The 17440-nt window shown below is 37.0% G+C and overlaps 1 protein-coding gene across 3 annotated transcripts in view; it reads right to left on the reverse strand.

The window, feature by feature from the left end:
• Nucleotides 1-17440, reverse strand: part of LOC138710869 (mannose-P-dolichol utilization defect 1 protein homolog) — a 524941-nt gene that overhangs the window by 379252 nt on the left and 128249 nt on the right. For all 3 annotated transcript variants that reach the window (XR_011335319.1, XR_011335318.1, XM_069842044.1), the window contains exon 4: nucleotides 3850-4054. Coding sequence is in view for 1 of the 3 variants with exons in the window: in XM_069842044.1 (XP_069698145.1) it covers nucleotides 3850-4054 (205 nt within the window). In the remaining 2 variants the exon portion in view is untranslated. The remainder of the gene's footprint in view (nucleotides 1-3849; nucleotides 4055-17440) is intronic.

Genomic DNA, 17440 nt, shown 5'->3' on the forward strand with positions numbered 1-17440 from the left:
AAATAAATTTACAAATTTATAGAGCAATAGTAAGAAGCATAGCAACATATGGAACAGAAACTTGGCAGCTGAAACATCAAACAATTTCTAAATTATTAGCTATAGAAATGAACTTCTGGAAAAGATCGGCTTTAATATCAAAAAGAGACAAAATTAGAAACAATATAACAAAATCTAAAATGGGAGTAAAAAATTCAATACTGGATTACGTACAACATATGCAATTGCAATGGTACGGCCATGTAAAAGGATGAGTGAAGAACGATTACCAAAAAAATTGTTGAAATGGTTGCCGTCCGAGAGGTTGAAGAGAGGGAGACCTAATACTACATGGATTACTGGAATTAAAACAATGAGGGAAAGAAAATTGGAGGAAGGACAGTGGGTTAAGAGAGAAGATTGGAGAGAATGTTTGAAATTAATTTCAAAAAACTAGAATATTGGGCACTGGAAGATGTGTACACATTGTTAAACCAGTTTTCGATAATAATAATAATAATAATAATAATAATAATAATAATAATAATAATAATAAAGGTAAAGGTATCCCCGTAACATGCCATGAAGGTACTTGGGGGGCATGGAGGTAGAGCCCCATGCTTTCCATGAATAATAACAATAATATTATTATAATTAAAGATTATTATAATTAAAGATTATTATTATTATTATTATTATTATTATTATTATTATTATTATCTACTTTATTCATTAACATACTAACCAACAACATGTCATGAATACTACAGATGTATTGTCACTAATTTCAGGGAGTATTCTTTGAGATATTTCCAACAAAAAATTCAATCAATTTTGCTCGTCTTTGCTCCCTTTTCGAGATAAAAAATGTTTTATATGAAACATTTCATAGTGTGTTTTGGGAAAGCCATTGACTGACTTCCCAATACGCTCAGTCAATTTAAGAGAGCAGTGTATGATAATAAATTATTGAAAGCATTTTAGTTTCGTTCTTTAAATGTGCCGAAATTTGATCCGAAGAAATGTAACTTTTCGTTCTAAAAAGAAATTTTTCAATGTTACATTTGTTTGGATCAAATTTCTGCACATTTAAAGGACGAAACTAAAATTATTTCAATAATTAAAGACATCACATTCTAAATGTGCAAAGTGCGAATGTTTAAAATTTCATTTTACTCAATCTAAGGGAGAAACATCCATATGAGAATATCATACTTAATTGTCTTTGTCGTAGCCAAACTGTGATTCATTCGTGCGCCAAAAGACGGCGTTGTAGGTATCCCAACATGCATTTCGCAGTGTGTCTTTCATCAAGATCTCAGAAAGTTGTTTTCGGTACTTAGCACATTCAGATTGTTAGGTCCTCAAATTTATTATCATAATGCACTACTCTCTTAAATTGACTCAGCATATTGGGAATTAAATCAATGGCTTCCCCAAAAAACGTTATAAAATGTTTCATATTAAACAATTTTTACAGCGAAAAGGAAGCAAAAACGAGGAAAATTGTATTGAACTTTTTTGTTTGACATAGCTCAAAGAATAACCTTCCTAAATTAATTACATTACTTACGATTCACCATGTAGCCTAAATTATCACAATATCACGGGGAGTCCACCACTGTAAAGTAATAGTTCGCATCCTTGACCGTGAAAAGAGCAGGCCCGGGTTCAAATCCTGGTTGGGACAATTTATCTGGTTGAGGTTTTTTCTGGGGTTTTCCCTCAACCCATCAAGAGCAAATGCCGGGTAACATTCGGCGCTGGACCCTGGCGCTGGCATTATAACCTTCATCTCATTCAGACGCTAGATAACCGTAGCAGCTGATAAAGCGTTGTATAATAACCAATAAAAACATGGATTTTTAAAAAGTAACACATAATTGAAGGGTTTAGAGCCATAGTGGGCCAAGCGCCATTTATTAAAAACGGGGAAAGCAAGGGTTAAAGTTAAGTGAATACCATAGTTTAATGAAAATTGACATATTATTTATTTTTAATGTGTATACTTTATATTACTTGCTATATGTTTCCATTGAATTATGGTAATAACTTCATTTTAACCTGTCGTACGCCGGTCTCCGATGGTCGTTCCTCTCCGACGTGTTGTCGAGGTGGGGAGGGGAAACGGGAGTGATGTGACAAGATGGCTGTCGCTTGTGGGTGGGGTGATAATAAGAAACTGTGGTGAAGTTTAAAGGAAAGACGGTTTTAAAGTAACATTTGTTTATTACAGAAATAGCTAACAAAGAAAGTATAACTGTGATTCCTCCTAGTCCTGTGGTAGGGGTAACGGGAGAGTCGTGATAGAAATTGATAGTTTAGAAATTCATCCTTGAGGCTTCGATGCGAGGAGAGTTATGAGGGGTGATAGTACAGTACGACTTGAATGAAAGGGAGGTAGGGGTAACGGGGGTGCCTGGGGAAAATCGGCTTGCTTTCATGTGTGTTGTGTGGTGGGCAGGATAACGAGAGAGATGGAATCGGGATGATGGTTGATTCTCTAGGTCGAAGGATCAAACACAGCGTACTGTGCGACTTATCGACGTTCGAGAACACACCCCTTTGGATTCGGAGGATCAACACAGCGTACTATGCGACTTACCGACTCCAAGAGGGGGAGGAATGGTGGCCCCTAGCGTTCGGAGGATCAACACAGCGTACTATGCGACTTACCGACAATAGGGGGGGGGGGGTTGGTGGTCTCTAGCGTTCGGAGGATCAACACAGCGTACTATGCGACTTACCGACACTAGAGGGGGGGGGGAGTTCAGGAGTGGACTGTGGTGTATGAACAAGCCGGGATAAGAGGGGAGTCGAAGTCAGGAAGAGAAGTGGATGGGTTGGAGGTGGTGACGAGACTAGTAGCGAGACGAGAATAAAATAAGTTTAGAATACGTAAGAAATGAGGGAAATTCGGTTGGTGTAGGAAAGTATCCAGGAGACAGGGGCGCAGCTTGGCTCCCTGTTCCCGGAGTGGTGGCCGTGTGTAGACACGTCCGAACAAAAGACAACCATAGCGTAAGCCTGGTTGGAAGACTGCTGCCAGTGACAGAGGACGCGTTAGAGCTACCTCTTTGCCATTTGGCGAACGAGTGACTGAAGTCGCGGAGATGCGTTATATTTATACCCCTCGGAACAATGGTGGTTGAGGACGCCATTGACGTCAAAGTGCCTGGGGGTATTTCTATTGCCAACGTGACTCGTCGCCGCGCGATCTTTGCTTTCTCCCTCACAAGAGGGAAAAAAAAAATCGAGCCAACCTGCTTTCTGAGAGAGAGAAAGCAGCGACTCTAGTTTGCGCGGGTAGGTTTGAACCGTTTAAAGTAGGACGCACGGGCATCGAGAATTGATATACACAACAAACCCTTGTTTTCTACCGTTTTAGTAAATGGCGCTTGGCCCACTATGGTTCTAAACCCTTCAATTGTAATTAAAACTGAATGAAGGGATTCTGGACAAAAAGCTCAGAAACGTCAAACATTTTTATTAAGAAAGGAGTATTTTTATGTAAACAAAATTCTTTGATACCTACTACTGTTGTGCGAGAGAGCATAGATAATTGGATATATCATATCTTAAATAAATCTGGTAGACGGTCAACAGACACGATTTGAAACTTGACATTTTGTTAATGGTCAAAAAGGAACCACATTCTTGTCTCCGTGAAACAGACTCTATATTAGATTTTTCGAAATTAACTGCCTGGAAAATAATGCACAGGAGGCCTACTAAATATCACCCTTCATAGGCCCAACACTTGCAAGAGTTAATGAAAGACGAGTTTAATAGAAGATTGCAAGCTCATGTCTGTAAATATAGACACACAGAGAGAATCAATAATAATAAAATAAAATTATTAACACTTACTTTGCTAACACAAAGGATGGGAACGTTGAGGGCTTGCAACGACCACAGCACGTCGACAGAAGTATAACCCCCCATCAGAAGGACGCAAACGGCTGCATAGCTAACGATGAAGAAGAAGGCCTCCTTGCCTGATCGTCCGAAGAAGAGAACCAGTGCACCTATAACTCCAGTCTGCGTCGCCAGGAAAAATCCCTCACCCCACGCACTGAAACAAAAATCACAAGTATATTAAATCATCTATGAAAACTTTCATAACTTGACTATCAAATTTCCAAATTGTAAAAATCCAATATTAAACATTTTGTAATTGTCTGAATGTAATACAAAAAACTTCACAACTTGACTACCATTAAAACTCACGTACTTATTTTCTTTCGGAATTACAGTATATTCTGTCTGTTGTGAATGTCATCAAATCAAATCTTAAACTCAACCGAACTCCACAATTATTCTGATCTGGTTTAGTTACTAATTTCACGTAGAGTAAATTCAATGAGAAGATAAAACAATGTTAATGTTATGTTTTATTTAACGACGCTCGCAACTGCAGAGGTTATATCAGCGTCGCCGGATGTGCCGGAATTTTGTTCCGCAGGAGTTCTTTTACATGCCAGTAAATCTACTGACATGAGCCTGTCGCATTTAAGCACACTTAAATGCCATCGACCTGATCCGGGATCGAACCCTCAACCTTGGGCACAGAAGGCCAGCGCTATACCAACTCGCCAACCAGGTCGACAAGGTAAAACATCTCTGCAGGCGATTTTATTTCAGTGTCTTCTAACTTCAGAAGCCTCCACTTCCCCTTTTTAACTCATCTTAGTTTTGGTCTACAGGGCAATTTTATTTAACCAGTAGCCTTAGAGACCTTTTCCCAATTCATCTGAGCAGAGGCACACGATGGTGGACTTCATATTTTGAAATAACTTACGTGATGCAATTCGTGATGTCTTATGAATAAACAATCCATAATGGAGAATCAAGGCGTTTTTGCAAGGACAAAACCCCTTGAATGTAGGAGCGCAGAAAATTATAGACCATCTGGACATGTGCGACATCTTCGCAACAGTGCCGAAAAATATTTTTTGCAATACATGTACGGTACCAGTTTAGATACAACATAAAATAAGTACTCAAAATAAAAAACAAAAAAAAAAAAAAAAAAAAAAAAAGAACTACGATGATATACAAGACAATATTTATACAACGGCAATATTTCACACAAATTGTATAACACATTTAAAAAAGAAAAAAATAAATGTAGCTTTCAGTACAAACAACAAATTAAATAATCTACGTAAAGATTAATTTTTGGATTCTATAGAATATATGTTATGGTAACAATGGCTATTAGAGGAGAAACAGTCCACACCTGTGGAGTAACGGTCAGCGCGTCTGGCCGCGAAACCAGGTGGCCCGGGTTCGAATCCCGGTCGGGGCAAGTTACCTGGTTGAGGTTTTTTCCGGAGTTTTCCCTCAACCCAATACGAGCAAATGCTGGGTAACTTTCGGTGCTGGACCCCGGACTCATTTCACCGGCATTATCACCTTAATTTCATTCAGACGCTAAATAACCTAGATGTTGATACAGCATCGTAAAATAACCGAATAAAATAAAATAAAAAAAAATAGAGGAGAAACATTTGCTCCGGCGCCGGGGATCGAACACGGGTCCTTGGTTCTACGTACCAAGCGCTCTAACCACTGAGCTACGCCGAAGTTCAATTTACAGCATCGGATCGAATCTCACTCCTCCAGTGTTTTTCCCTTTGTGGCCTGACTCCAAGTTCGGAATATATGTTGACATATATTAAATCAACTACCATTATACAAGGAGCCCACTCAATTGAGTGACTTAGTAGCCGGGATTCCACAGCAATATGCACTGTTGGGCAAATAATCTACGTAAAGATTAATTTTTTGTTCCTACAGCATATATCTGTTATGGTAACAATGGTTATTAAATAATATTTTACCTAATAAAACACAAGACAAGGACAGATATTCAAATGGCGGAATATATTTATTAAATTGTAAAAACTGTAATATCAAATACTTACTTACTTACTGGCTTTTAAGGAACCCGGAGGTTCATTGCCGCCCTCACATAAGCCCGCAATTGGTCCCTATCCTGAGCAAGATTAATCCAGTCTCTACCATCATAACCCACCTCCCTCAAATCCATTTTAATATTATCTTCCCACCTACGTCTCGGCCTCCCCAAAAGTCTTTTTCCCTCCGGCCTCCCAACTAACACTCTATATGCATTTCTGGAATCGCCCATACGTGCTACATGCCCTGCCCATCTCAAACGTCTGGATTTTATGTTCCTAATTATGTCAGGTGAAGTATACAATGCGTGCATAATATAAAATATGTAGGAAAAACTAAAATAAATTTTAGGACACGTTACAATGAACATAAATCTGATTTTCGTCACAACGGAAACAAATCGAAATTAGCTACACACTTAATAAATGAAGTGTCACCAATTAACAAATATTAAAAAATCTCTACAAATATTGAGAGTCATTAATAACAAAAGAAACATAAATACAGCTGAAGAACTTTTCACAGCTAAATATAATAATAATAATATTAATAATAATAATAATAATAATAATAATAATAATAATAATAATAATAATAATATCCCACTAATCAATGAAACAGTCTCCACTCAAACAATGCACTTCACAAAATCAAAATAAAATAAATAAAATGGTTCTGAATATATTAAAAATGTAAAAATTAAAAATGTTATTATTTTAAAATTGTGACGTGATAGCAAAATGGACTTCGGATCTGTAATCAGCACACTCAAATTATGATTGGTATACTTGTTTTTGTTCAGTAACAAAATCACTGTAGACCAGTGTAAGTATAGACTGAAATATTTAATAAGAAATTTTGTCCCAAGGTGAGAAGCTATCCTTGAGCTACAAGTGTCCGAAAAACAATAAATATAACAAAATTATATAAATTGATAAGTACACACGAGAAAAATGTGTCCGTGAAATTGAAAGGATGCATAACATACATGTGTACATGCAGAAGTCCTCTCTGAACGGGTTATTTTCTTCTAATTGAAACCAGCGAACAAGAAGAGGATTACGAATAACCTAAGCTTCTGATACGCCACATTTTCAGCATGCAAAATGAGACTTTCTTTCAAGATAATGATCTCTTAGCATGTAATTTTATAATTGAAGCGTGTCTGGAGAACTATTATTATAGGCTTGTTCTCTACAACATATGCGACGCTTAATTTGCACGCAGAAGACAGTCTTGGCAACATGTTTCCCCTCTCCTCGACGTAAGTAGCAGACGTCTGACTTCTCATTTGTCATAATTACTGAAAAGTAATTTCCGAAACAGCATCGCTGAATATACAGCATTGAGAGAGAAAACAGAAATGTCCTTACAGTAATGAACAGTTACATGCATCACAACAACAGAAACGGTTCTTCTGTTATTATTAACGTTGTAGTCTTCACCATCTTATTCTACTTCGACGTCGTCGTTACCAGCGATCGAGTGGTTATCGTGTTTGCTATCAGATTCGAAGTTTATGGGTTCAGTCTCTACTGAATACCAAGACAGAACATTAGATTTACGACATATTAAGGGGAGATGTAGGAACAAGAATCACATTATCTAAAAACTAACTTAGTCTAAAAAGTTTTACATAGCGTTGAGAATCTCTCCACAAAATTTTACGGCTCAAATGTTAGTGTAAATACGTTTCAATCAAGAAGAGCCAAGAGTAGTTCTAGAAAAAAGACTGGAGAGGGACTTGGAGTAGAAAACAATTGTAAAAATTATTCTTCTTCAGGATTTGGATTAATTGATTTATCAATTTTCTCGTTTGCTATTAACAGTGCTGCTCTTGCTCTTGTTCTTGTTCTTGTTGTTTTCTTGTTCTTGTTGTTGTTGTTGGTCACAAGAGGTAAAACAATAATTAATCATATGGCATGCATATTCAAACTTTAAGACTTGTTATTCGCAGTACCCAGTTTTCAATAATGAAGAACATTTTCTCAGAAACTATTTGAGATAAAGTAATGAAATTTTGCATGAGGTAAATTTGTTTTTAGGTGAATATTTAAAGAACTTTACTTTGGCAAAGCAGTGATGTAGGGGAGAGTTGGGTAGTATCGGACATCGAGTAATATCGGACAGTGATGTTTCTTTCATCTACCACCAGATGGTAGTACAGTGATGTTTCTTTCATCTACCACCAGATTGTAGTAGCAGTGTTCAGATGTCGCATACGGAAACGTAACCATGTCACTTAGGTACTCCGTGGCGCTACAGTCCGTGAAGGGCCTAGACCGACCAGCCGGCTGCTGGCCTCATGCCCACATACCGAAGCAGAGGTGGACGATCATCCAACCAGAATGGAGGTATCGTGTGGTTAGCACGATGATCCCCCCAGCCGTTACAGCTGGTATTCGCAACCGGATTTCGCTACCTATCGTAGCTCCCCAAGTGCATCACGACACTGGGTGAGAAAATTTCTTCCCCCATGAGTACTCGAACCAGCGCGCATTCCGTAACGCGAGTCCTAGGCGGGATGCCTTAGACCTCGACGCCACGGCGCGGGACCACTTAGGTACTACCATCTGGTATCAGATGAAAGAAACATCACTGTCCGATATTACCCGATGTCCGATACTACCGAACTCTTCCCTATTTTTTAAACACATTTTTGAAAGTTTATTCTGAAAAAAAAAACTGAAGTTTTAAAATTCTGTTTGCATGGATTTGTTATAATATAATGCAGAGCAAATGTGTACAAAATTTCAAAATCATATCTTTAATAGATCATGAGAAAATGTTTCTTATATTTTGTGATATCACGTTAGGTAGAATGACTTTTAGTAGGTTATTTTACGACGCTTTATCAACATCTTAGGTTATTTAGCGTCAGAATGAGATGAAGGTAATAATGCCAGTGAAATGAGTAATGGGTTCAGCACCGAAAGCTGCCCAGCATTGATCATATTGGGTTGAGGGAAAATCCCGGATAAACCTCAACCAGGTAACTTGCCCCGACCGGGAATCGAACCCGAGCCACCTGGTTTCGCGGCCAGACGCGCTAACCGTTAGCCCACAGGTGTGGACTGAATGAATGAATGAATGAATGAATGAATGAATGAATGAATGAATGAATTAATTAATTAATTAATTTCATAACATGGGAATGGCCAATTTGATATATAATGTGATCAGGGGTTACACTTATTTGCCAACAAGGGCAGAGAGACTCGCCTCAAACGCCACCTGGTATGAAATTAAGGTATTACTAGGATGCGAGAGAGGAGAAACGTGGTCTAAAGCTCTAAATTAGGCTTGAAATGTTTAACGTGCCAGAAATCTCCGACATGGTACACACGGCTTAAAGTCCCTCCTGGAGAACATGAGATTCGGATTTTTGAGTCCTGAAAAATCAATCGACTCCGGTCGGGTTTGAACCCCGCAGTCCTTGAGTCTAGAGGAGAGAGCTTTATCCCTAGACAAATGAAAGCGACTATTATTATTATTATTATTATTATTATTATTATTATTATTATTATTATTATCAGCATCATCATAATCATCACGGTTTAAATGCAACTGAAGCTTTTATTGTTTCATATAATTTTACAAATTCTTAAACAGGATATGGATAACAAGACTCAAAGCTACCGCTTAGGACAATACAAGATAAACACAGAGTAAGAGGCACACACTGGAACTAATCTGAATTTCAGTGTTGGGATATAACCTGGTAGCTTCAAAACAAATCGAAATCACCATTACAAACAGTTTTAAATTAAGATTTAGAACCGATTCGCATACCCCTGGTTCACCACCATCTTTCGACGCCATAAATCATGGCTCCTCCCCTTACGACTGACAAAATGAAGCTTAGATGAACAAGTAGTTGACAGTTATGAATGGTAAATTAATACAGTTCCTGTAAATTAGTTCATCTCTAGAAATTATTACAAGGAAATTTAATTCCATAATTAATTTCTTCCGCTAGATGCTATAATTCTTATGTGGTTCACTGTACGAGGTAACCACTTAATATTCATGGAGTAGGTTAAGAGATATGCTAAGACAGTTTTCCCTAATCTCTGTAAAGCTAACTGGGAGAAAGCGGGGGACGAAGGGAGTTGGTTCCTTCCTTGCTTCCTTCCTTCCATCCATCCAGACATCAACCGCAGCTACATCACAAATCAGAAGATCCCAAGTTGGCGCGCCTGAACATAACCTCCTCCACCAACTCGAACACGGGTTCAAACCACACCCCAAGTAAAATCTTCCCTCAAACTTAGCTTCGAGAAACAACACTCCCTTATAACTCCATAAAGTTCGCAGCAGGAGTTGCGAAAGGGGTTGGGACGGTGGTAAAGATTTTGGAACTGGAGTGGCAGTTGCTGTAGTTTCATCGTCTTGCGGAGTGAAGACTCGTCTCACAATAACTTCCCACTAAAGATTTACGATGGTTTGATCTGTAGCAGACAGAATAACGGAAGAGTAGGCCCTACACCTCAGATTTAAATAAAGTCTTGACTATATATCTCAATTTTGATTGTAACTGTAGAAATTATAAATATTGTTACTAATGATAATAATACAGCTTACTTATAAATGGCTTTTAAGGAACCCGAAGGTTCATTGCCGCCCTCACATAAGCCCGCCATCGGTCCCTATCCCAAGCAAGATTAATCCAGTCTCTTATCATCATATCCCACCTCCCTCAAATCCATTTTAATGTTATCTTCCCATCTACGTCTCGGTCTCCCCAAAGGTCTTTTTCCCTCCGGCCTCCCAACTAACACTCTATATGCATTTCTGGATTCGCCCATACGTGCTACATGCCCTGTCCATCTCAAACGTCTGGATTTAATGTTCCTAATTATGTCAGGTGAAGAATATAATGCGTTCAGCTCTGCGTTGTGTAACTTTCTCCATTCTTCTGTAACTTCATCCCTCTTAGCCCCAAATATTTTCCTAAGAATCTTATTCTCAAACATCCTTAATCTCTGTTCCTCTCTCAAAGTGAGAGTCCAAGTTTCACAACCGTACAAAACAACCGGTAATATAACTGTTTTATAAATTCTAATTTTCAGATTTTTTGACAGCAGACTAGATGACAAAAGTTTCTCAAACGAATAATAATAATAATAGGCATTTTCCTTATTTATTCTGCGTTTAATTTCCTCCCGAGTGTCATTTATATTTGTTACTGTTGCTCCAAGATATTGGAATTTTTCCACCTCTTCGAAGGATAAATCTCCAATTTTTATATTTCCATTTCGTACAATATTCTAATCACGAGACATAATCATATACTTCGGCTATTCGGGGTTTACTTCCAAACCTATCGCTTTACTTGCTTCAAGTAAAATTTCCGTGTTTTCCCCTAATCGTTTCTGGATTTTGTCCTAACATATTCACGCCATCCGCACAGACAAGACGCTGATGTAATCCGTTCAATTCCAAAACCTCTCTGTTATCATGAACTTTCCTAATGGCATATTCTAGAGCGAAGTTAAAATACAGCTTGTAGAATAAAATTGTAATTTTTTTGTAACAGAAACGAAGCCTCTGCCAAATTGAAAACAGAGTTGTCGGGAATAAAAGGCGGTCGGTGTGTGGTGTCGACAACATCACATCCTTCTCGTGCCGAAGTCAAGAAGGCATGGAGCTCTTATCTCTATGCTCTTCATGCGTCTTCGTGGCGTCTAAATGGAGTACATTTCCCACTTTATATGATTAACGAAAAACATTGTTACAACCGACTTTTAGTGAACTGTCATTTTGTGTAATTTGTTTCAAATAAATACCGATTTATCTAGTACCGGTAATTATAAATTAGTAGAGTTGATATGAATCATTCTCAGAGGGGAATCACTAGTACAAACGAGCAAACGCTGTAAACAAAATGACGTCAGACAAGCTGAAAATATTTATTTTCCTGCAATGAGTAAATAAAAGGGGGGCTGGTTTGCGATGACTGCGGACCCGGGTTCGAATTCCAGTGATGGCGGTTGTTTATGGTGAACAAAGACAAGGTTCCTGAGAGTTTTCACGGGGTTCTCCCGTTTCCATCCATCCTTTCAGTCACTCTCAATTTCAATATATATTATCATCACTTTAATAGTGTTCATGTCAAACGGTGCGGTGCGATGTATTGCGAATGGTTAGGCCTATAGATAGCATCAGTCTGAGCATAATAAGCTTTCGGAGCGGGGTGAAAGGGCACTTCAGTGGGACTCACCGGAACTTTAAGACGTGCAGATTGAATCGATAGATGCTATTACACAGTTAAATTAAGATAACTACAAAAGCGCAACAGTTCGGTCTTCAAAAGTCATTCCCTGACTCCCAGTAGAGGAGCAGTACGGCACAAAAGTCCACTAAAGGCTGAAGTGATAGCTTCACCACACCAAAACGAAGAAAAAGTAAAAGGAAGACAAAACATATCGCGAAGTGTCATTATAAAATAACATTTTAAAATAAAACCATGGAAATGTGCGACACTATTTAAATATAAGAATGGAAATGTGAGATAGCCCCTACTATTACAATAAAACCATGGAAATGTGCGGTGCTATTAAATTATAGCCGTGGAAATGTGAGATACCATTAAAATAAAACAATGGAAATGTGCGGAACTATTACAAAATAAAACGATAGAAATGTTCGATACTATTGAATTATAACCATGGAAATTCGAGATACTAGTAAAATGTAACCGTAGAAATTAAAGATACCATTAAAATAAAACCATGGAAATGTGCGATACTATTTAAATATAACAATGGAAATGTGATATAGCCCCTACTATTACAATAAAACCATGGAAATGTGCGGTGCTATTAAATTATAACCATGGAAATGTGAGATACTATTAAAATAAAACAATGGAAATGTGCGGAACTATTACAAAATAAAACGATAGAAATGTTCGATACTATTGAAATATAACCATGGAAATTCGAGATACTAGTAAAATGTAACCGTAGAAATGAAAGATACTATTAAAATAAAACCATGGAAATGTGCAATACTATTATAATAAAGCCATGGAAATATGCGATACTACTTAAATATAACCCAGGAAATGAGAGATACTATTAAAATATAACCATCGAAATGTGAGAAACTATTAAAATAAAACCATGGAAATGTGGGGTACTATTTAAATATAACCATGGAAATGCGAGATACTATTAATATATAACCATAGAAATGAAAAATACTATTAAAATATAACTATGGAAATATGCGATATTATTAAAATCAAACCATAGATATGTTCGATACTATTAAAATAAAGCCATGGAAATGTGTGATACTATTTAAATATAACCATGGAAATGCGAGATACTAATAAAAATATAACCATAGAAATGAGATATACTATTAAAATATGATCATAAATAGTGCGACACTATTAAAATAAAACCATGGAAATGTCCGATACTATTACAATAAAACCATGGAAATGTGCGATACTATTTAAATATAACCATGGACATGCGAGATACTATTAATGTATAACCATGGAAATGTGAGATACTATTAAAATATAACCATAGAAATGAAAGATACTATTTAAATATATACATGGAAATGCGAGATACTATTAATATATAACCATGGAAATGTGAGATACTATTAAAATAAAACCATGGAAATGTGGGAGCTCAGATTCTCTGACATCATGATGCCAATATGTCGATCTTCATTTGTGTATTTTTTAGAACATCTCAGAGTAACTAAAAATAATTTACATGTCTGAATCTCTGGTGTGTAATTTTCTGGATGCAGCTGTGTAGCCTATCGGATTTTAAAAATTACAAAACTTAAGAAGGTCAGATAACATTATTACCAATAAAAATTGAATATTATTACAGATTATACCATGATGTATTTGTCACTATTGATACACATTAATGCTACTGCTATATTCATGATATGAAAGTGAAACATTTTGGGTTATACTGTAACAGTAGACGTAGAAAATATCTTAAATTAGATCTTGTTGTTTAGTCAACTGTCCGAAGACAGGTATGAACTTCACAAGTGATACCAAGAAGGCACCACTTATGAGGCAAATAGGCCAGAAGATAATGGGGTAGGGTGGCCAGTGCCTTTCCCCCTCCATTGCATACATCGCCGACTAGCTACATATTACACTAGTCAGACTTCAGATGCATATAACAACTGTTCTTCCTCTGACACATATCAAGTGAGATGTTCTGCCTGATAATAGATCTACATATCAGCCAGAACTTCAATCGGAAGATAAATTAGATCTTAATATCTATAATTTACAGAGTAACGACTATATATATTTCTGACAACTACAAAACATAAGTAAGATAACAATATTCTTATTAAAATGAAATATTTTTACAGTTATTACTTAAGTGGTGTGGGTCTTTTTCATATATTTATTGACTGGGCGGTGTAGATACTTATATGTATGATTATCTAATTTTTGTATGATGTAGTGCAGTAATATGGAAGAGGAATTAGTAAATTAAGTCATGTTTTCTATTTAGCTGCGTCTTTAAAATACATCAAAATTAATGCAATATTCCTTTCGTTTAATCGATTAGATCTGTGATCGTTGCCAAGCATATCATTTTGGTGTAGGGAGAACTGAAAGGAATGAAGAGGGACGTGTTCAAGAAAAAGTATTTGGCATAAAAAATATTAAGGGGAAGCTTTTAAAAGACAAATTTTTGACAGGGTTACACTTCATTCAGTTATTACGTTGCTTTAAATATTACATCTTCATTATTATAGAGACAAATAACTTTCAAAATATCTGGTAATCTTTCTGCAAAATACTTACTTACTTACAAATGACTTTTAAGGAACTCGCAGGTTCATTGCCGCCCTCACATAAGCCCGCCATCGGTCCCTATCCTGTGCTAGATTAATCCAGTCTCTATCATTATATCCCACCTCCCTCAAATCCATTTTAATATTATTCTCCCATCTACGTCTCGGTCTCCCCAAAGGTCTTTTCCCCTCCGGTCTCCCAACTGACACTCTATATGCATTTCTAGATTCATGCCCTGCCCATCTCAAACATCTGGATTCATTGTTCCTAATTATGTTGGATGAAGAATACAATACGTGCAGTTCTGCGTTGTGTAACTTTCTCCATTCTCCATCCTTCTTAGCCCCAAATATTTTCCTAAGAAACTTATTCTCAAACGCTCTTAATCTCTGTTCCTCTCTCAAAGTGAGAGTCCAAGTTTCACAACCATACAGAACAACCGAATACTCTTTCATCAACCGATAATATGTTTTATAAATTCCAACTTCCAGATTTTTTGACAGCAGACTAGATGACAAAAGCTTCTCAATCGAATAATAATAGGCATTTCCCATATTTATTCTGCGTTTAATTTCGTCCCGAGTGTCATTTATATTTGTTACTGTTCCTCCAAGATATTTGAATTTTTCCACCTCTTTAAAGGATTTCCATTTCGTATAATATTCTGGTCACGAGACATAATCATATAATTTGTCTTTTCGGGATTTACTTCCAAACCTATCGCTTTACTTGCTTCAAGTAAAATTTCCGTGTTTTCCTTAATAGTTTGTGGATTTTCTCCTAACATATTCACGTCATCCGCATAGACAAGAAGCTGATGTAACCCGTTCAATTCCAAACCCTGTCAATTGGAAAAACAATAGATACAAACTGGCCTATACGGACTCTGCTGTAAGTTTCACTGGCACACATTTTCATTTATGGAACTAGTTTCTTGGGAATACCAAATTCAATAAGAATATTATATAAAACTTCTCTGTTAACCAAGTCATAAGCCTTTTTGAAATCTATGAATAACTGATGTACAGTACCCTTATACTCCCATTTTTTCTCCAATATCTGTCGAATACAAAAAATCTGATCAATAGTCGATCTATTACGCCTACAACCACACTGATAATCCCCAATAATTTCATCTACGTACTGAGTTAATCTTCTCAAAATAATATTGGACAAAATTTTGTAATAAATCAGGAAAACTTTTATTTGAACTTATAACTAACTAATTTGCAGCATTTGCTGCACAAGCCACTAGTAACCATAGAAAGAGATACTATTAAATTAAATTTGAAACCGTCCGCATAATATAGGCTTCATGATACACTGAGTAGTGGAGCTCATATAGGCCTAACTATGCAGACTGAAGATGGATCAGTGATACCTATGGACAAATAACAAACGGCGATCACACATGCCACTATTTAAATTTAAAATGACTAATAATAATTAATTGTTTTATTAAGATCGGACAAAAAATAGTATGCAATTCATGTGTTAAGTGCATAACAGACTCTCGGAAATAGAGAAGACTCAACTTCTTCTCGTCTTCAACTTTTCCTTCATTCTGTTATAATACACTTACTACGCTTGTATCGCAATATATTATTTCCTAACTAAAAGGTCCCCCACGGTATTATCCATATACAATTCATATCTGTCCGCTATATTTCTTACAAAATTATGATCTTATCCTATTGAAATGACGCCAATATACAAAAAGATATTGGAATAAACACAAAAGAGGGTATCGGTCTATTCGTTGTACAGTTGTATTATATAGTGTCAATGAAATGTGTTCTAAAGTGTCAGTGAAATGTGTCATAGTGCCAGTATAGTGAGTGAGATGAGAGTAAAGTGAAAGATTATCAGTACCAATATGAAACTTACGTAGGGTCTATACGTTGTAATGTAAAATTAGGTTCACTTATTAATTAGATTTTATGTATTATTATTAATTGTATTGTGTATTCTAATGTGGTAGGGGGCTGGCTTTGCATTCGGGAGGTCCGGGGTTCGATCCCAGGGCAATCCTAACTGAGGTTTTTCATGGTTTCTTCAGTTATTTCCAGGCAAATTCCGGGATTGTACCATTTGAAAGTCCGGCCATGGACGGCGATCCTTCCCTTAATCGCTTCATATGTGTGAGTGAATGCTGTGTAATATCTTAAATGTATGTGTTGTATCGGAGGTGGCCCTGGCATTGAGCTGATCCCTCATCCGGGGAGGCCCTTCATGTCCTCGTGTGGTCAAAAAAAGTATGTATGTGATCCATAGATTAATTCCTCTCCCGACAGGTCGCGGCCCTGTAAGGCCCGGGTGGCGTGGTTCGTGTAATAAGAACCTAAAAGGGAGAGGTTAAACTAAGGGAAAGAAGTAGAAGTGTATTATAATTGTACTGTGTATCTAATTGTATTGTGTACTGTATAACTGTATAGTGTATTGTAATTTTATTGCGTATTGTTTATAGGTATTGTTTGTACCACTGCCACCGGGTGCTTGCCCACTTGCAGAGTAAATAAATACATACATACATACCAGAAAACGTTGAACACACATGAGACCTAAATAGGCATTAGCCTATTCCACGGAAGAAGAAGAAGAAGAAGAAGAAGAAGAAGAAGAAGAAGAGTCCACACCTGTGGAGTAACGGTTAGCACGTCTGGCCGCGAAACCAGGTGGCTCGGGTTCGATTCCCGATCGGGGCAAGTTACCTGGTTGAGGTTTTTTCCGGGGTTT

Source organism: Periplaneta americana, chromosome 12 (genome assembly GCF_040183065.1).
Source record: "Periplaneta americana isolate PAMFEO1 chromosome 12, P.americana_PAMFEO1_priV1, whole genome shotgun sequence".
Classification (NCBI taxonomy): Eukaryota; Metazoa; Arthropoda; class Insecta; order Blattodea; family Blattidae; genus Periplaneta; species Periplaneta americana.